The sequence below is a fragment of the Pleurodeles waltl genome, chromosome 1_1 (assembly GCF_031143425.1).
Source record: "Pleurodeles waltl isolate 20211129_DDA chromosome 1_1, aPleWal1.hap1.20221129, whole genome shotgun sequence".
In the NCBI taxonomy this organism is placed as follows: Eukaryota; Metazoa; Chordata; class Amphibia; order Caudata; family Salamandridae; genus Pleurodeles; species Pleurodeles waltl.
The window spans coordinates 549100410-549121276 of record NC_090436.1 but is presented as its reverse complement, the minus strand read 5'-3'; the positions used below and the strand labels follow the sequence as shown (position 1 = coordinate 549121276).

The 20867-nt window shown below is 46.0% G+C and overlaps 1 protein-coding gene across 3 annotated transcripts in view; it reads left to right on the top strand.

The window, feature by feature from the left end:
• Positions 1–20867, top strand: part of CHD1 (chromodomain helicase DNA binding protein 1) — a 1172453-nt gene that overhangs the window by 496486 nt on the left and 655100 nt on the right. For all 3 annotated transcript variants that reach the window (XM_069225994.1, XM_069225985.1, XM_069225977.1), the window contains exon 20: positions 16408–16556. In XM_069225994.1, the coding sequence (XP_069082095.1) occupies positions 16408–16556 (149 nt within the window). The remainder of the gene's footprint in view (positions 1–16407; positions 16557–20867) is intronic.

Sequence of the window (20867 nt, the reverse complement as noted above, 5' to 3'; positions counted from 1 at the left end):
TTATACAACTACACAAAAATAAAGTCGTCCTAAGGACCAATCCTAAATTTTTGCCAAAGGTTATTTCACCGTTCCATCTAAATCAAACAGTGGAACTTCCAGTGTTCTTTCCACAGCCAGATACCGTAGCTGAAAGGGCACTACATACATTAGATGTCAAAAGAGCATTGATGTATTACATTGACAGAACAAAAAACATCAGAAAGACTAAACAACTCTTTATTGCATTTCAAAAACCTCATGCAGGAAACCCAATTTCAAAACAAGGTATAGCCAGATGGATAGTTAAATGCATCCAAATCTGCTACCTTAAAGCTAAACGACAGCTGCCCATTACACCAAGGGCACACTCAACCAGAAAGAAAGGTGCTACCATGGCCTTTCTAGGAAACATCCCAATGCAAGAAATATGTAAGGCAGCCACATGGTCTACGCCTCACACATTCACCAAGCACTACTGTGTAGACGTGTTATCCGCACAACAAGCCACAGTAGGTCAAGCCGTATTAAGAACATTATTTCAGACTACTTCCACTCCTACAGGCTGATCCACCGCTTTTTGGGGAAATAACTGCTTACTAGTCTATGCAGAACATGCGTATCTACAGCGACAGATGCCATCGAACTGAAAATGTCACTTACCCAGTGTACATCTGTTCGTGGCATCAGTCGCAGTAGATTCGCATGTGCCCACCCGCCTCCCCGGGAGCCTGTAGCAGTTTGGAAGTTACCTTCAATTATTTATATATGTATCATCTCAACCTTAAATAGGTGCATACTTAGTCACTCCATTGCATGGGCACTATTACTACAATTCAACTCCTACCTCACCCTCTGCGGGGAAAAACAATCGAAGATGGAGTCGACGCCCATGCGCAATGGAGACAAAAGGAGGAGTCACTCGGTCCCGTGACTCGAAAGACTTCTTCGAAGAAAAACAACTTGTAACACTCCGGCCCAACACCAGATGGCGAGCTATTGCAGAACATGCGAATCTACTGCGACTGATGCCACGAACAGATGTACACTGGGTAAGTGACATTTTCAATACAGAGCCAACTTCCTACACTATCTCCATGTCTTTAATGTTTTTATTACTTTTTATTACTGTGGTTCTCTACACAGTGCTTTACTAACAACACTGTCTTTCCTCATAGATATTCTACTTCTCTGGTACTAGACCAGTTTCCGTCTGGTTAGAGACTTTCACTGTAGTTGGATCACTTCTGATTCACATTTGACATACTTACATGGATGAGGTTGTTCTCATATTCATCATGTCTTATAGTTTTAGTTACCTGTGGTTCCTTCCACAGGTTTTGATGTTGTTGATTATATTATTACTAACTTTAAATATTGTGATTGTCCGGTCTTTTTCTCTTGTTTTAGACCGGTTTAATGATACTTAGAGAAGTTTTGGGGAGGTGTCAGTTGGGATTCTCTCCTCCAGGCTACTATGACTCTTAAGTAAGCAATTTGCGGCTAGATGTTTCTATCAGATGGACAAGTTATTTTCTTTTGATTGTGCATTATCTGGTAGAGGCAGGATCTAGTCGCAGATTCCTTAATGACCATTCCATCCTCCCCGCTCTGCGATCTGAGTCCTCTTTGGTCTCAGAAGATTTTGTTATGGAAGTCAACACCTTGAATTAAGTGGTTATTTGAGAAAGGGGTGTCTTTTGTGCTAATACACTGTTTCTAAGTGAGGCTCCACGTTTTGAGCGAGTAAAATAGTCAAAAAAGAAACTGACATTGGCCCATTGGCAAGGGGGTTATATGGACTCTGGTGACATCATATCCAGTGGACGATGTTGATGCTCAGTCATGCGACGTACTATGGGAGAAAAAGGTTTCCGGATCCAGGCTTACACCTGGGGGAGATTCTAAAGTAAGGAATCTGTGGTTAGATCCTGTCTCTACCAGATAATGCATGACTGAAGGTAATTAACTTGTACTTCTTAAGGACACTTCTAATTGCAGGCTTCTCATTTTGTGAATATTTCCCCACGTGTCAGACTGGATCTGGAAACTCAGAAGCAGTGCTCCTTACCAGTAGCTGGCATCATGCAGCTCTGTATTGTTGATGTATCGCTCTAGAAGTGACAAGTGGAGCGCACATGTGTGTCACCCACGCTCAAATTAGTTCTTTTCTTTCCTTGACTTCAGATGCAAATCCGGAACTCAGCTCCTCTCATATTACACTAGTCCCTTTTTTCCTAAATTTGTGTTTCTTACCAGTTTTCAAGGCAATATGTCACCTCCCGAAACAACAGGATTCAAGACTTGTAGGGACTGTCACAAGCAAGTGTCTGTGACAGACTCCCATGAGGTACTCATCTGGTGCCTGGGGTCGAAGCCCGACTCGAGGTCCTGAGATGACTGCATCTAGATGAATCCAAAGGCCATACAGCAGAACGAGGTGAAACTCTGTGGCTAGACATCGGAAGACTGAATCTCGTTCGTTCGTTCGTTAGCTTTATTTCGGTAAAAATAAATACCATAAAAGCACGCCACAATTCACAGTTTTACAAAACAGCAAGTTGTGTACAAAGAGTTTCAAACATAAAAGGATGGACTACATAAAAAAATATTAAACATGAGGATTTTCCCTCTGGAAATTCATACCGTATTATAAGATTGTATAATAGTGTAAAATGTTGTATGTTAGATATCAAGAATCAAATACAAGCCTAACCGAACATATCACATAACATAGAACATTTCTATTTGAAAGTATAAAAATATCTAAGCATAAAAGATACTTTAGACAATAAAAGTGTGTATATTAAACATAAAAATGTTCCCTTTAAAAGTTCAAACCATATTATAAGATCATATAAGAATGCAAAATTTTGCATAGTAAGTATCAAGAATCAGATACAAGCTTAGCCAGACATATCACATATAATAAGACATTTCTATTTGAAAAAATATAAAAAATATCTAGACATAAAAATACTTTAAGCAATAAGAAGTAATAGGTGCATACATTAAAATTCACGAGTGAGTTCATCAACAGCCAATCCCCCACGTCTGTAGTTAAGTTTACCTCTATTTTTTTAAGCATGTTCAGTCTACATGTCCAAATGGAATCTAGATATTTTGCCAGACAGCAAGCCACTGAAACAGATGGATCAGATTTAAAAATTCTCAAAGCCAGTGGACAGTTCTTAAAACCCATTTTCCTACACAAAGGAATAATCCAACAAACTCTCTGATTATGATATGCAGGACATTGAAAAAGGACATGGGTTATAGATTCTTCCCTGGCATAGCCCATTGGGCACATCTTCGAAGTGCAGCTAGTGTTGGCCCATTTATGTGTTAGAATGCGCAAAGGGAGAGAGCCTATCCTAAATCTAATATAGAATGCACGTGCACGTGGAGAGAGAACTATGTCCATATATTGCGCGGATTCATAATGGCATTTAATTTGTAAGAAACTGCCCGTCATGGAAGATGGTGAAACAGACAATTGTGAAAGATGCACATGGAGCCAAAATGCATCCTTTAGTATCTGTGTTGCATTTTTTGGAATAGATAGCGGATCCTTCCAATAAGACCCCAAGCCAAGTAGCGTGAAAATCCTTTCTACGTACGCGCACCACTTGATTTTTGAACTAGTATTATTGGCCATCAGGTTAACTATCCCACATCTGCAGGGAATAAGAGAGTCTAATGACCATAAACAGATCCAAAACAACAAAGGCCTGAGAGCGGCAAATCTGGCAAATAGAAGGCAAATTTAGGTCCATTCGAATAGGAAGCATTGGGGTACTGGAAGGAACTCTTAACAAGGACCTTAAAAAAGAGTTTTCCACCTTTGTCAAATCATCTAAATTACAGTGGCCCCACAGTTCGGCTCCATAAAGGGCCCCCCCCCTTGCTTGTAGTTTGTAGATTTCAATTGCGGGTGTCATGGCAAAGCTAGGAGATCTGGCTGCAACTCTTACAATACCACTCGTACGATGTTTCAAATGGAAATTTGCTTTCTGAAGATGAGAATGCCACTTGTGCGAGTCTTCTAGTTTCAGGCCTAAATATTCAAATTCGCCAACTCTTTCCAATGCGGCGCACTCTAAATAAATGGGGAGCCGCATCCTACCTTTTTTATCCCCAAACACCATACACTTAGTTTTTAATCGATTAATTTCCAGGCCATAATCGTTACAAAAGGCCATGAATCTCGAAAGCAGGGTTGAGAGACCTGTGGCTGTTTGGGATATCAACAAGGTGTCATCAGCAAATAGGAGGCAGGGAATCTTCTCCCCTCCTAATTTGGGGGCATCATTAGAGCACTCCATGAGATACGGAATGCATGCATTTATGAAAAGGAGAAATAAGGTAGGGGCGAGTACACAGCCTTGCCTCACGCCACGAGCGGTGGGAAATTTTTCAGTTAGTTCGCCTTGCCGACCCCATCTGATTCTACCATAATTACCAGTATAGAGATCTCTGATGATATTTAAAATAGAGCAAGGGACTCCGGTTTTAAACAAGACCTCCCACAATTTATTGCGGGGTACCAAATCAAAAGCTGATTTTAGGTCAACAAATGCTACAAATAGGTGGCCTGAATTCACATCAACAACTTTCCATTTAATAGAAATGAAGCGGAATATCTGGTCTATTGTACTGATTTTTTCTCTAAAGCCCGCTTGGAGGTGGTTTAAAATTTGGTTTTCCACTATCCATTTGCTCAGCCTACTCAACAATTGATGGCAAAATATTTTTGGGAGCTTGTCGAGGAGGCTGATGGGTCTATAGTTTCCCGGGGAATTCCTCTCTCCTTTCTTATAAATAGGCACAATGATTGCCTCTTTCCCTGAGTCAGGGTAGGATCTGGTAGTCAAAATGGCATTAGAAAGCCTGTTGATATACGGGCTCCAGATGTTCTGGTCCGCTTTAAACATATCGGAAGGGATCCCATCCGATCCAGGGGCCTTCGCTGCTTTTTGGGCAGTGATGGCCTGCGCAGTTTCATTCAATGTAAAGGGAGGCAAGGATGACGCGGGCGAGTAAGATGTTATCGACTGTCCCAAGCTTGGGGCATCGAGGGCCAGTGGAAAGCCATACAGTTCTTTGAAATGGGAAAGCCAGGCATCAGGGGTAATATGAGACTCCAAATAGGGGGCTCGGTTCTGATCATTGGGAGATACCAGAAGCCAAAATCGTTTGGAGTCGTGAGCCCTAGCTGCCTCAAATAGGTCACTCCAGAGCCCCTCTTCATGCTCATGTTTGCTCTTATTGCATATAAAAGCATAATTACGTCTAGCATTAATAATACCTAGTCTGTCCTTTGTCCTTAATACACTAACCAGGGTATTTTTTAGCCTCTCTACACCTCTTGTTAAACCATTTGGAGCAGGGTTGGGGACAAGAGTTAGTCAGCGGCCTTGCACGTTTAGAAAACAACTCTTTCAGGGTAACGAAGAGGTCCAAATGGAGGGATGTGACTTCGACTGGAGAAAAAGTGAGACTATGGTCAAATAACTGGTGGGAAGAAATTAAAGCACACAGTTTTTCTCGGAGCTTCTTCGATCTCTCAAAAGAGTCCCATCTTACCGTGCGCCTGTTGCTAGACAACTCCATAACAACAGGAGAAGCAGAAAGAAATACGGCTCCTGCTAAGAGAGATCTCTTATACGTAATCTGTAGAGGGGCATGATCACTAGTATGTGGATTACCCACTTCCACATCTACTATGTGGTGCCAAACTCTTAAATCAAAAAGAATGTAATCTAGTTTATTACTATAAGGACCCCTAAAAAAGTATGTCTTGCAGGAGTATCAGCTGGGAAATGACCATTGCCAAGACGGAGACCATGTGATATCATAAGATTTATTACCTGCGTGGCCCTAACGCAAGGTTTGTATGAGTTTTGCTGGGTGGAATGGGGAGGAATGTTCCATACACTATCTTCAGGCTGCATAACCTCTATAAGGTCTAGGTTAAATTCAAGTTGGACATTAAAATCCCCTGCTATTAGAATGTGATATTTAAGACGGAAGTCTGAAATTAGAGTGTTTAATAGCTCGATAATAGTAGAGCCATGGTTAGAGGGTCCCGGCCTGCTATAAATATTTATACAGAGAACAGGGGAGCCTGAGATTGGTTGGATAGCAATAGCCAAAATATCATGAGAATCCACATATATCTCCTTTATTCCTCCCACCGCTGTCGATTTTACCCAGGTACATAAGCCCCCTACTGCCCTACCTGCTAAAGATGGCTTAGCTGGTTTAAAAAAAGAACTAAACCCCTGTCTATATGTGCGGTGTTTGGCCCAAGTTTCCTGGAACATACATACATTAAAATTTTCAACAAATGCCCCCCACTCGGTGTCTGCGAGTTTGCCATTGATGCCAGCCACATTCCAGGACAAAAGTTTTGCTGGTGTCTGGGCAATAGAGCCGCTTGATTTCACAAGTGTCTCATCTGGAAGGTCGCTGTCAATAAGCTTCTCCATAAGCGGGTTTGTAAAATTATTGATGTTAACAGATTGTGAATCCAAAGGAGGAACAACACCTGGGCTAGGTGAATAGAGTGAGGAACCTGTAGCCCGTCGGTCTGAGCTAGGGATGGAGACGCAAGAATTAGTGGAGTATAGTCAATCAGTGTCAGAAGTGGCCCCCTGGAGATCAAAATTGCATGCTGGTTGGCCACTAAAAACAGTACCGGAGCTGGTCATTGGGGCAAGGTCAGATAGTACACTTTTAGAGAAATGATGGCCTGAAATCTTGATGGTCTGTAGAACGGCTCGAGACCCAGTTGGCTGTTCTAGAGTGGAAGTTCGGCTTCGTGTGACCAACAGTGGGGCAGCTGGCGCTGAGAGAAATGGCAGATGACTTCCTATTTGTGTTGCGTGCTTCCATATCTAGAAGACCTGTTACCAGGTGAGGGTTTTTGAAATTAAGTTTTATGGAGTCTCGACAACCAGGAAGACCATTTACTAGTTCGGCAGATAAAATGTCATCATGGATGACTGAGCCACAACCTCTAACATGTCTTAGCCAATGCGAGGCCTTATTGGCTAGTGAGGCTTTATCTTCTCGCGTATTTTGAGGGCAAAGGTGGAACATTACACATATATATATAATTGTTCTTAGATGGATTAAAATTTTGGCGGGAAGCTTTAGTGGTGTCCCATTTAAAAGGGACATTAGAAGGAAGAGGAATATTGCGTTTGAGAGAGGACATATGCTGGCTAAAAGAACGCTGCCCTTCCATAAGGGCTGCTGCGCTTATTGGTGGTGGCAGGGGCTCGGTTGAGGAATTCTTTTTACATATGAGTGTTTGGGTGTTGCAGAATTTGGCTTGGGCTCACCGATAGGGAGAAGAAATTTGCTTTTAAGAAGAGTAGTGATTTCAAGCAATAAAGATTTCAGCTCACCTATTTCACTCTTAAGGCTAAACACCAGTGCTGGCAAGTCATTTAGTAAAGGAACACTCTCTGTATGTGACAAAGTCGTGGAAATTAATAGAGGGTTTTCTAGAACTTGGGGGGCCAAAGAGGAAAAGCGGTTAGAACAAGGAATTGTGGAGTATGTAACATTGTCGTTTGGTACTTCGGGATCAAGATGAGGTGCAGATAGAGAAGAAGAACTGCCAATGTTAATAGGACCTTGGAGTGCTGACACCTGATGAGGTGAAGTAACAGTTTGCGGTTTGGGGGCAGTATACGAACTTGAAGTCAAAAACGGGATGAGGGTACCAGATTTCGGCTCCTTTCGTCGGACCCTCTCCTTGTTATTTAAGATCTGTTAAACTTCAATCAAATCATCTATTTCCTTAGCAACACAGTTGGTGTGTGGTAACGTGGCCTTATTAGTTTTAAGTATTTTAGATTTTGCAGAGCCCAGTGCGGGCTGCCTTTCGCCTTACGCTTCCCCGTTGAGGATTAGGGCTACAAAAACGATGCAAAAAAAGTTTTAAGAGTGCTTCCCAGCACTAGGTAGACTAGTGGCGTACCTTAGGGCCCAGAGGGGGGGCCCAGCCCGGCCTCCTTCGGTCTCGGACGGGCTTTGCCCGGGCGCGTCCCGCGCAGCGGTGTTGCGCGGTGCGCTTTATACCGCCCGCAATCAAGGTAAAGTGGCCCCAGGTGGAGGGGAGCAGGCAGAAACAGCAGCAAGGAGGAGCCTGGGACTTGGAGTCCCACCAGGCTCTTTGGCAGCCGACTGAATCTCGACTGGTCGAAAGGAAGTTCCTGTTTTCGTGGCAGATCCTCACTGTGGTCGTAGTTGCCGGGTAAGTCGAAGAAGCAGCACTAAAAGTCCAAGAAGGTATTTGCCCATGCCCCTTCCAGTTACTCTCAAGCTCCATAAAGGGTGAAAGGGCATCAGTGTGCCACTTGGTCTAATTTCTAAACTCCAGAAGAACGATTCAGAGTTTGGTCATGATGCTTCCTGACTTTCCAGATGTGTCAGTGACGGCACAGAAAGTAGAGGGCATGCTGCACATTCTTGGCATGCTTCTGGCTCTGTTTGGCACACCTTCAGACCCCAAGACTCTGCAGAGACCTCTGGTTGGGGTCCTGTCTGTGTATTTGCCCTTTGCTCTGTCAGTGCCTCTCTAACCAGCTTCAGGGCCAACTTTGATTGTGGAGCCACTCCCTACACCAATTTTCTTATTATCGATACCACTTCCTACGTCAGAAGAGGATCTGCTACCTAGAGTGTTTTCCGACTCTGAGCCTGCCTTGTCACGATCTTGATTTAAGTTGCGGTCCGGTCCCAGTGAAGCACCACCTATTGCCAACCCTTCTGACTCAGACACATTGCCTTTACCATGTGGCAAAGCTGACACTGAATAACAGGTCCTTAGTTCAGCCTCTGATAACTGCTTTGATGAGGGCAAGGGTGTGGAATTCTTTAAAAAATCAGCTAGTTAGAAAGCAGTGCTTGGGTCCCGGAATTGGATTCTGTCTCGGCGGCCTCGGGAATACAGTAATTTAGCACTGTGATTTACGGATACTACTACACTTATTTTAAAAGACAATTTGCAAAAATGAATTTTTATTATCATTTGTGAACACAAAGGATTTTTTTTATGATAAACAAATTTTTCTCAGCCAAAGCAATATGGCTTTAGTAACTTGGGGCAGCCTGACATTTTTATGCGATATAGCTATCAAGAAAATAGGCACAATGCGAAAGCTGGTTGAAGCTTGAAAGAATTGCGAATAGGGGAGAGTTTTTTTGTATTTTACGAGATGTAATATGTTAATTAAAGGTCCATTCATGCTTGTGTTTTTCACTGAGGGAGGTTTTTTCCCGGGCTCACTGTGCCACTGGATTCAAGCTAGCCTGGCTGAAGAGGGGTGAAACCCCGAAACCGGTCCCAGGATGCTTGTTTCCGGTCCAGGGAGAACCTGGCCTGGCAGTTCGGGCTGGACTGTTCCCATGTGGAACAGGGTCAAGACTGATTTGCATATGGCTGGGTTAAAACTGGGGTGGCATGGTGAGCAAAATAATGGATGGATTAAACCCAGATCTGTGACTGGGGGTGAATGTTTGATTGGTTCCGCATTCCGTCCATCCAGTTACGCTATCCCACAGCGTTTGTATTTTGCTTTGCTTTTGCCGCCCTAAGTGCGCCGGGTATGTCCAGACGTGGGTCCCGGGCTCACTGTGCCACTGGATTCAAGCTAGCCTGGCTGAAGAGGGGTGAAACCCCGAAACCGGTCCCAGGATGCTTGTTTCCGGTCCAGGGAGAACCTGGCCTGGCAGTTCGGGCTGGACTGTTCCCATGTGGAACAGGGTCAAGACTGATTTGCATATGTCTGGGTTCAAACTGGGGTGGCATGGTGAGCAAAATAATGGATGGATTAAACCCAGATCTGTGACTGGGAGTGAATGTTTGATTGGTTCCGCATTCCGTCCATCCAGTTACGCTATCCCACAGCGTTTGTATTTTGCTTTGCTTTTGCTGCCCTAAGTGCGCCGGGTATGCCCAGACGTGGGTCCCGGGCTCACTGTGCCACTGGATTCAAGCTAGCCTGGCTGAAGAGGGGTGAAACCCCGAAACCGGTCCCAGGATGCTTGTTTCCGGTCCAGGGAGAACCTGGCCTGGCAGTTCGGGCTGGACTGTTCCCATGTGGAACAGGGTCAAGACTGATTTGCATATGGCTGGGTTCAAACTGGGGTGGCATGGTGAGCAAAATAATGGATGGATTAAACCCAGATCTGTGACTGGGGGTGAATGTTTGATTGGTTCCGCATTCCGTCCATCCAGTTACGCTATCCCACAGCGTTAGTATTTTGCTTTGCTTTTGCCGCCCTAAGTGCGCCGGGTATGCCCAGACGTGGGTCCCGGGCTCACTGTGCCACTGGATTCAAGCTAGCCTGGCTGAAGAGGGGTGAAACCCCGAAACCGGTCCCAGGATGCTTGTTTCCGGTCCAGGGAGAACCTGGCCTGGCAGTTCGGGCTGGACTGTTCCCATGTGGAACAGGGTCAAGACTGATTTGCATATGGCTGGGTTCAAACTGGGGTGGCATGGTGAGCAAAATAATGGATGGATTAAACCCAGATCTGTGACTGGGGGTGAATGTTTGATTGGTTCCGCATTCCGTCCATCCAGTTACGCTATCCCACAGCGTTTGTATTTTGCTTTGACAGTGTCTAGGGAGCCAGGGCTCTCTGGTGGTAGCTATCGATGAGCAGCCAAGACGTATCCAGGACTCATGCAAAGCTTATGCAATACTACTACAGCCAATCAGCACTTAAACACATGAAAGAACCACACAGTGTTACAAAAACAAAGGTACTTGTAGGAAACTGGCACTTGTTGCAGTTACCCCCACTTTTTGCCTGATATTGATGCTGACTTGCCTGAGAGTGTGCTGTGATCCTGCTAACCAGGCCTCAGCACCAGTGTTCTTTCCATAAAAATGTACCATTGTTTCCACAATTGGCACACCACTGCCACACAGATAAGTTCTTTATAAAAGGTACCCGTGGTGGGACCAGGGAAGGTCCCTAAGGGCTGCTGCATGTGTTGTACCACACTAAGGCACCCCTCACGTGACACCTGCACACTGCCATTGCAGATTGTGTGTGTTGGTGGGGAGAAAAAGGCATAGTCGACATGGCATCCCTCTCAGGGTGCCATGCCCACAAAATACTGCCTGTGGCATAGGTAAGTCACTCCTCTAGCAGGCCTTACAGCCCTAAGGCAGGGTGCACTATACCACAGGTGAGTGCATAGCTGCATGAGCAACATACCCCTACAGTGTCTAAGTTCATTCTTAGACATTGTAAGTACTGTGTGGCCATATTAAGTACATGGTCTGGGAGTTTATCATTACGAACCAACTCCACAGTTCCATAATGGGTTTACTGAATACTGGGAAGTTTGGTATCAAACATCTCAGCACAATAAACAGATGCCAGGGTGAAATTTATTAAAAAATGCACACAGAGGGCATCTTAGAGATGCCCCTTATATTTTACCCAGTCCTCTAGTGTAGGACTGACTGGTCGGCCTCACTCCAAGGGACATTCCTTCTTGCTTCCTGTGGAGGCTGAAGACTCTTCACCCTCAGAGGATGCACAGCCAGGAAAATGTTGCAGTTGCTTGAAGGGGCCGGAGAAACAATGTTGCAGAGCAGAGTCATCGCTGGAGTTGCAGATTGTCGGTTCCTGGAGGGTCCAGTTGAGGTCCCGGTGGCCAGAAGACGAAGTAAAAAATGGAAGTAAGCAATGCAGAGGATTCCTGCTGGAATCTTGCATGTCAAATCCCATCCGGGAGGGAGACTGTAATTAGCCCAGGAAGGGGATTAGTCACCTAGCAGGGTGAACAAATATCAGGAGGGGGTTTGTGACATCACCTGCCTGACCTGGTCACTCAGATGCTCCCAGGGACCTCTGCCCCCCTTGAACTCAAGATGGTAGAATCAAGAGGCCACCTGGAGGAGCTGTGGCACCCCCCTGGGGTGGTGATGGACAGGAGAATGGTCACTCCCCTTTCTATTGTCCAGTTTTGCTCCAGAGCAGGGACCTGGTGTAGGAAGTTGGCTCTGTATGCACAGAGTCCAAGGGTTCCCCTTAGAGGTAAAATAGTGGTAAAAAGAGATAATACTAATGCTCTATTTTGTGGTAGTGTGGTCGAGCAGTAGGCTTATCCAAGGAGTAGTGTTAAGCATTTGTTGTACATACACATAGACAATAAATGAGGTACACACACTCAGAGACAAATCCAGCCAATAGGTTTTGTTATAGAAAAATATCTTTTCTTAGTTTATTTTAAGAACCACAGGTTCAAATTTAACATGTAATATCTTGTTTGAAAGGTATTGCAGGTAAGTACATTAGGAACTTTGAATCATTTCAATTGCATGTATACTTTTCAAGTTATTCACAAATAGCTATTTCAAAAGTGGACACAGTGCAATTTTCACAGTTCCTGGGGGAGGTAAGTTTTTGTTAGTTTTACCAGGTAAGTAAGACACTTACAGGGTTCAGTTCTTGGTCCAAGGTAGCCCACCGTTGGGGGTTCAGAGCAACCCCAAAGTCACCACACCAGCAGCTCAGGGCCGGACAGGTGCAGAGTTCAAAGTGGTGCCCAAAACGCATAGGCTCCAATGGAGAGAAGGGGGTGCCCCGGTTCCGGTCTGCTTGCAGGTAAGTACCCGCGTCTTCGGAGGGCAGACCAGGGGGGTTTTGTAGGGCACCGGGGGGGACACAAGCCCACACAGAAATTTCACCCTCAGCGGCGCGGGGGCGGCCGGGTGCAGTGTTAGAACAAGCGTTGGGTTCGCAATGTAAGTCAATGAGAGATCAAGGGATCTCTTCAGCGCTGCAGGCAGGCAAGGGGGGGCTTCCTCGGGGAAACCTCCACTTGGGCAAGGGAGAGGGACTCCTGGGGGTCACTTCTGCAGTGAAAGTCCGGTCCTTCAGGTCCTGGGGGCTGCGGGTGCAGGGTCTTTTCCAGGCGTCGGGACTTAGGTTTCAGAGAGTCGCGGTCAGGGGAAACCTCGGGATTCCCTCTGCAGGCGGCGCTGTGGGGGCTCAGGGGGGACAGGTTTTGGTACTCAGTCGTAGAGTAGTCCGGGGGTCCTCCCTGAGGTGTTGGTTCTCCACCAGCCGAGTCGGGGTCGCCGGGTGCAGTGTTGCAAGTCTCACGCTTCTTGCGGGGAGTTGCAGGGTTCTTTAAAGCTGCTTCTTGAAACAAAGTTGCAGTCTTTTTGGAGCAGGTCCGCTGTCCTCGGGAGTTTCTTGTCGTCGTCGAAGCAGGGCAGTCCTCAGAGGATGCAGAGGTCGCTGGTCCCTTTGGAAGGCGTCGCTGGAGCAGAGTTCTTTGGAAGGCAGGAGACAGGCCGGTGAGTTTCTGGAGCCAAGGCAGTTGTTGTCTTCTGGTCTTCCTCTGCAGGGGTTTTCAGCTAGGTAGTCCTTCTTCTTGTTGTTGCAGGAATCTAATTTTCTAGGGTTCAGGGTAGCCCTTAAATACTAAATTTAAGGGCGTGTTTAGGTCCGGGGGGTTAGTAGCCAATGGCTACTAGCCCTGAGGGTGGGTACACCCTCTTTGTGCCTCCTCCCAAGGGGAGGGGGTCACATCCCTAATCCTATTGGGGGAATCCTCCATCTGCAAGATGGAGGATTTCTAAAAGTTAGAGTCACCTCAGCTCAGGACACCTTAGGGGCTGTCCTGACTGGCCAGTGACTCCTCCTTGTTGCTTTCTTTGTTCCCTCCAGCCTTGCCGCCAAAAGTGGGGGCCGTGGCCGGAGGGGGCGGGCAACTCCACTAAGCTGGAGTGCCCTGCTGGGCTGTGACAAAGGGGTGAGCCTTTGAGGCTCACCGCCAGGTGTTACAGCTCCTGCCTGGGGGAGGTGTTAGCATCTCCACCCAGTGCAGGCTTTGTTACTGGCCTCAGAGTGACAAAGGCACTCTCCCCATGGGGCCAGCAACATGTCTCTAGTGTGGCAGGCTGCTGGAACCAGTCAGCCTACACAGATAGTTGGTTAAGTTTCAGGGGGCACCTCTAAGGTGCCCTCTGTGGTGTATTTTACAATAAAATGTACACTGGCATCAGTGTGCATTTATTGTGCTGAGAAGTTTGATACCAAACTTCCCAGTTTTCAGTGTAGCCATTATGGTGCTGTGGAGTTCGTGTAAAACAGACTCCCAGACCATATACTCTTATGGCTACCCTGCACTTACAATGTCTAAGGTTTTGCTTAGACACTGTAGGGGTACAGTGCTCATGCACTGGTACCCTCACCTATGGTATAGTGCACCCTGCCTTGGGGCTGTAAGGCCTGCTAGAGGGGTGTCTTACCTCTACTGCATAGGCAGTGAGAGGCTGGCATGGCACCCTGAGGGGAGTGCCATGTCGACTTACTCATTTTGTTCTCACTAGCACACACAGGCTTGTAAGCAGTGTGTCTGTGCTGAGTGAGGGGTCTCTAGGGTGGCATAATACATGCTGCAGCCCTTAGAGACCTTCCCTGGCATCAGGGCCCTTGGTACCAGAGGTACCAGTTACAAGGGACTTATCTGGATGCCAGGGTGTGCCAATTGTGGAAACAATGGTACATTTTAGGTGAAAGAACACTGGTGCTGGGGCCTGGTTAGCAGGGTCCCAGCACACTTCTCAGTCAAGTCAGCATCAGTATCAGGCAAAAAGTGGGGGGTAACTGCAACAGGGAGCCATTTCTTTACACCTGGGGTCCCGGGAGTGGTGCAAACCGGTTTATGCAAGGAGGGCACCAAATGTGCCCTTCAAAGCATACCGGTGGCTTGGGGAGGCTACCCCTCCCAAGCCATGTAATACCTATTTCCAAAGGGTGAGGGTGTTGCCTCCCGCTCCCAAGGAAATCCTTTGTTCTTCCTTCCTCTGCTTGGGCTGGTGTCAGGAGTCAAGGAGCCCCAGAGTGCATGGAATCATAAACCGATACTGGCAACAGTATTGGGTTATGATTCCGACATGTTTGATACCAAACATGCCCAGGTTCGGAGTTAAAATTATGTAGCTGGACAAAGGTAGTAGTAGTACACTCGTAAAATGGCTTCGCCGCACTTACAAATTCCAGGAAAAAGGAGCTGGACTTCGTAGGGGCACCTCTGCTCATGCAGGGGTGCCCTCACACACAGGTACCTGCACCCTGCCCTCTGGGCTAGGAGGGCCTGCCAAAGGGGTGACTTACAGTGACCTGGTGCATTGAACTGTAGTGAAAGGGTGCAAACACCTTTTCATGCAGGCTGCATTGGCAGGCCTGCAGTCACATTTTACATGTGTTCCCATGGGTGGCACAATACATGCTAACGCCCACAGGGAACCCCTGGTGCCCCAATGCCCTGGGTCCGAAAGTACCATATACTAGGAACTGATATGGGGGCACCATTATGCCAGTTGTGGGGTGTGTCTAAGTCCTAAGCAACCACATTTATATGGAGAGAGCACAGTCACTGGGGTCCTGGTTAGCAGGACCCCAGTGAACACAGTCAAAACATACTGACACAGGCAAAAAGTGGGAGTAACCATACCAAAAACAGGGTACTTTACTACATCTATTAAAAGGATGATTAAATTATATTTTGTTTTCACACCAGAGCCAAGGCTGTGGATTGCTAGATTGTTTCTTTCAGAGCACAAAATGCATATTCATTGTAGGAGCAGAATCAATTTGTGCTGCAGAAGACATATAGGAGGGCAGGCTTGTAATTGGACGCATCCTAATGTTCTTGAGCTAGACGTTCCTAAAATAAATCACACGTAGAGATTAAATGTCTGTAACGGCAAGTTTTTGGAAGTGTACATTTATAGAACGTAGATAGCTTGTTTTCTGACCAAGCACTAACGGAAGCTGACCTATTGAAGTAAAATATATTGTGAAAATAAATCAGTAAAGAAATTAATTAATGCAGTTGAACTCTGACCATTTATTTTGCTCTTAAGATTTGACGTGTGTGCATATTTATTTTGAATGGCCGCCTGCTATCCAGAACAGTGCTATAAATGTGATATCATTCATAGCTTGATTTTTCCCCATAGGCCTTTCCCTCAGTGTAGATATATTATACGTATATGTTATCTGTGACAGAATGTATGCAATCCTGTGGTGAGAAATGCAAATTAACTTTGTATTACACAAGCCACACACTGATGTTTATCTAATATTCTTTGAAAGACAATTTCCCTGGCCCCAAAAATATTAATTCGTCAGTAACCCACTCACACTCCAAACATACTGTGAATAATATACATCACATAATGCCTATAATTAGGATACATTATGTTGTGGGGTTTGAATCTTTGTACATATAGTTTTCTTCACCTGTAACCTTCCATCTCCTCATTACATTAGTTGAGGTGCACTTCGCAACATACTACACCAAACACACAGTTTGTTTCATTTGCTATGTTTTATCTGTTAAAGAAATGTATTCTGTTTTTATTTTATGCCAGGTTAATATTTATCGGCTAGTAACAAAAGGATCTGTGGAGGAGGAGATCATTGAAAGAGCAAAAAAAAAAATGGTACTTGATCACTTAGTAATTCAAAGAATGGACACAACAGGGAAGACTGTTTTGCACACAGGCGCTACTCCTTCAAGGTAAGGAGATTGTTATAAGACTTTTGGCTATTATTATTCCTGCTTATGTTAATTGCTGTTTTGTACTCTGAGATAGTTATGACCAAGGAGCATTTCTGTTAGCAATTATGTGTTTCATCTTACAACTTGTTTACAGTTTGTGTTGGAACTTCATGTTTTGAATCATAGTTTTCCTTCTGATATCTATACACATAATTCCTCCTCACCCAAATGTGAGAATCCTCTGTACATTTTTTTAGGTTGAGCTTGCCAGCATGCATCTCTGTCTGCCAGACGTGTTGTTATCAATACGGGCTTTTAACCACACTTGCCATTCGTTCATTGTTGTGCTAGTTTTGAATGCTTCACTTTTATTGGTGCATTGTGCTAAATGTCCCTCCTTCACATGCTACGTTCCTGCCCAGGGAACTTACACTAAGAGAAATTTTTTGTTGGCCATCACACTACATCACGCTTCCTCCTGTTAGAGCATGTGATGCCCCCGCCTTCCATCTGATTTTGGTTGTTAACGTTGGTCTTTTGTTGGCTCTTCTTAAGAAGGAGCAGTTGCTATTTGCTCATTTTCACTTTATTAGTGTCTGGTAGGCATTAGATTTATTGAGTCCGTGTGTTATAATCGGACGTTTCTTCTAGTCCAGTTTTTCAATACATGCACATGTAGGCAGTGCTGTTCTTTCTCTCGTAGGGGATTTCCATGTATAGTCATAAGCACTGAATAGTTCCGCGCGCCTGCGGGGACCCCGGAGCACTGTTGTGTAGTATATTCTTAAGTGCAATCATCAGCTCCTTGACAAAAAAGGTCTGTGAAAAACACTTAAGAATAACAATGTGCAGCCTATGTGAACAGCTACACAGGCCAAATTGTTAGAAGAAAAAACAGTTGTAGTGTAAATTTCACGTTTAAACCTCTATTTATTCTATAAATACATAAATAAATACATTCTCATATTTTATTTACACCTCTCATGAGAATAAAACAATGTAGGGCAGTGTAGCCCATAGGCTGCCATTATACAGAATGAAAATAGAGCTGTGCCTTTAAGAAAGTAAAGTCTTCCTGTTTCCCATCATGCACAGCAAAAGGCAGTTGCCTCAGTTCTTTTTTCCGGCTCCTTTCTGACAGGACCCTGAAGCATTGAGCTCTACCTCACAAAATCCTTTTGTGACAGAAATTCATTTAAAATCTTTTGAATTTCATTTTCACTCGACGTTTTTAACATTGAGTGATAATTTTCTGCTTTTTTCTGTTAGATTCTGACAGAATTTTGAGGTTTTTCTACTTCAGAAATGCCTTCACTGTTTGACAAATGTCCTCCTTGTGGCAGAAAAAAGGCCAAAACAGATCCACATCGGGTCTGCATAATTTGCCTTCCATCCAGCCACAAACCGGAGTCGTGTGACATCTGCAAAACCTTCTCCAGAAGGACCCTTCGTGACAGGGAGAAGATCCGACTCCAGGCGAAAGAGGACAGGAGGAAAAGTGGTCATTCTACCACAGAGCGAGGAGAAGGTCAGTCTTCTACCAGGGCTCACACTGGTTCCTCTATAACTCCGTCCAGACCGGCTCAAAAACAGCACAGGTCTCCGACGACGTCGAGGGCGTCGACGTCGAGGCAAGGAACGGCGCCAACATGCTCGCCGTCGAGGAGTGGTTCGCCGGCGAGAAAGAGACATCGCTCGCCGTCGACGACGATTTCGCCGTCGAGACGGCGTGGACTTTCGCCGTCGAGATCTGGGTCACCGTCGACACGGCGAGGACGTTCCACGTCGAGGAGATCTGAATCCGGTTCGCCGTCGAAACGGCGAGATCGATCAACGTCGAGGGGTGCTCGACGTCGTAGACGTTCACCGTCATCACGGCGACGTCGAGGGTCGTCGTCGAGAGATTCTCAACGGCGAGAAGAATCGACGGCGAAGGGCACTCGCCGTCACCGTACTTCGACGTCGAGGAGTGTGTCGACGTCGAGACAATCAAAAAGACCTAGGAGGGTTTATACAACCTCAGAATCCTCGGCTTCACTCATCCTCCTTCCAGCGTCTCCACAACTCTCTCCTCGACAATCACCATTGCCCACCGTCATGACTCACAGAGATCTCAGCATTCACATCACAGGCGTTCTTTTTCGTCTCCAACCCTATCGGACTCACCGTCCCCGAGAGTGTCCCCCATAGATGATGTGAATACGTTCCAGGAGGTCTTAGTACGAGGGGCAACCAAGCTGAACATCCCGCTGGCGGTACCTGCCCCATCGACGTCAGTGATCTTCGAGACCTTGCATCACAGGACATCTTCCAGACCTTTGCTTCCACTGGTTCCAGGTCTCCTTGAACCAGCAATGGATATTTTCCTTGCACCGGCCGCAACAAAGTCTGCTCCTTCCAGACTTATTAAAAAATATCGTCCACCAGAACAAGATCCTCTATTCTTGAGGTCGGACCCAGTTCCTGATTCGGTGGTCATAGTAGCGGCAAAGAAACTGCATTCAACCTCACCATCTTCTTCTTCACCTCCAGATAAAGAGAGCAGAAAGATAGATGCTGCAGGACGAAAAGTATGCTCTACTGCAGCCGTCACGATGAAGGCAGCCAGCGCTACTGCGTTATTAGGGCGGTACGATCGTGCCCTCTGGGACTCTTTAATGCAGTTTGCGGAACATCTTCCTAAGGATAAAAGGGAAGATTTCCTGGAGGTCGTGGGTGAGGGAGCCATGGTGTCTAACCAAATTATAAGTGCTGCAGCTGACTCTTCGGTGCTATCCGCACACAATTATGCACACGGGATAGCGCTCAGAAGGCATGCATGGTTGAGACTTACATCACTCAAACCTGAAGCGCAGCAGAGAATACAAAACCTGTCTTTCTCGGGCTCCACCTTGTTCGGTTCTCATGCCGATGACGAGATGGCTAGAATGAAAGCTGAACTAGATACCTTGAAAGCGGTAGGCATGGAAAGACCGAAAGAACAAAGAAAGGTTTTCCGGCCATATCAACGACGACTTTTCACCCACCGGTATCAGTCGCCACACTGGATGTCTTCGCGCCCCCAGCAGCAGCAACAACAGCAGTATCAAAGGGGTTTCTCTACTCAGCGAAGGTCGACAAGGGGTCGTTCAACACCTCAAACTCAGGCAACTCGACAGGCTCCCACGTCTAAGCCCTGAATCTTTGCTTCCCCCTCCTCTGTTATCCACTCCGGTAGGGGGAAGTATCTCAAATCATCTGGACGAGTGGCTACGCATCACAACAGACGCCTGGGTATTGAATATTGTGAGACATGGTTACGCTCTCAGATTCACCAGTTCTCCACCATCTGTTCCACCCAAAACAGACAACCGCCATCTCGAAGCTCTACAGTTAGAGGTCAATATCCTATTGCAAAAAAGAGCCATAGAACCCGTTCCCATCAGCCAACAAGGGAAGGGGATTTATTCGAGATATTTCCTTGTACCGAAAAAAGACAAACAAGAGTTTCGTCCCATCTTAGATCTGAGGACAGCAAACAAATGGATTCGCAAAGAAAAATTCAGGATGTTAGCCTTACACCAAATTTATCCACATCTACATCAGGGCGACTGGCTATGTGCGATAGATCTTTGCGACGCTTACTTTCATATCCCAGTAACCAAGAAACATCGAAAATTCCTAAGGTTCACCGTCGGAAAACGCCATTACCAATTTGCAGTTCTACCTTTCGGCCTAAAATCAGCGCCAAGAACTTTTTCCAAATGCATGGCGGTAGTAGCCGCCCACTTGAGGAAACAGCGAATATTCGTCTACCCCTATCTAGACGATTGGCTCATAAAGGCCTCCAGTTGTCTCGAGACACAGCAACATTTCGAATGGACTCTACAACTGCTGCAAAAACTTGGTCTTCAAGTCAATCTCCTGAAATCTACAGCAACACCTGTTCAGAGGTTGCATTACTTAGGGGCCATTGTAGATACCAGGCTAGGAAAGGTGTTTCCTTCGGAGGAACGACGGTTATCGATTCTCCAGAAGTGCAAATAACTGCAGGAAAGACCTCAAGCCACTGCAAGAATAATAGCTTCTCTACTGGGCTCGATGGCGTCTTGTATCCATCTGGTTCCCAATGCTCGCCTCCATATGAGACCATTGCAGGAAAATCTGGAGGATCAGTGGTGTCAACTGAGGGACGATTGGGAGAACAAAGTCCTTCTTTCTCCTCACACCCTACAATCCCTCAAGTGGTGGTGTTTACCCAGCAATCTCTTGGTGGGGATTCCGTTCCAACAACGGCCCCCATCTCAAACCATCGTAACAGATGCGTCACTGATCGGATGGGGGGCGCAC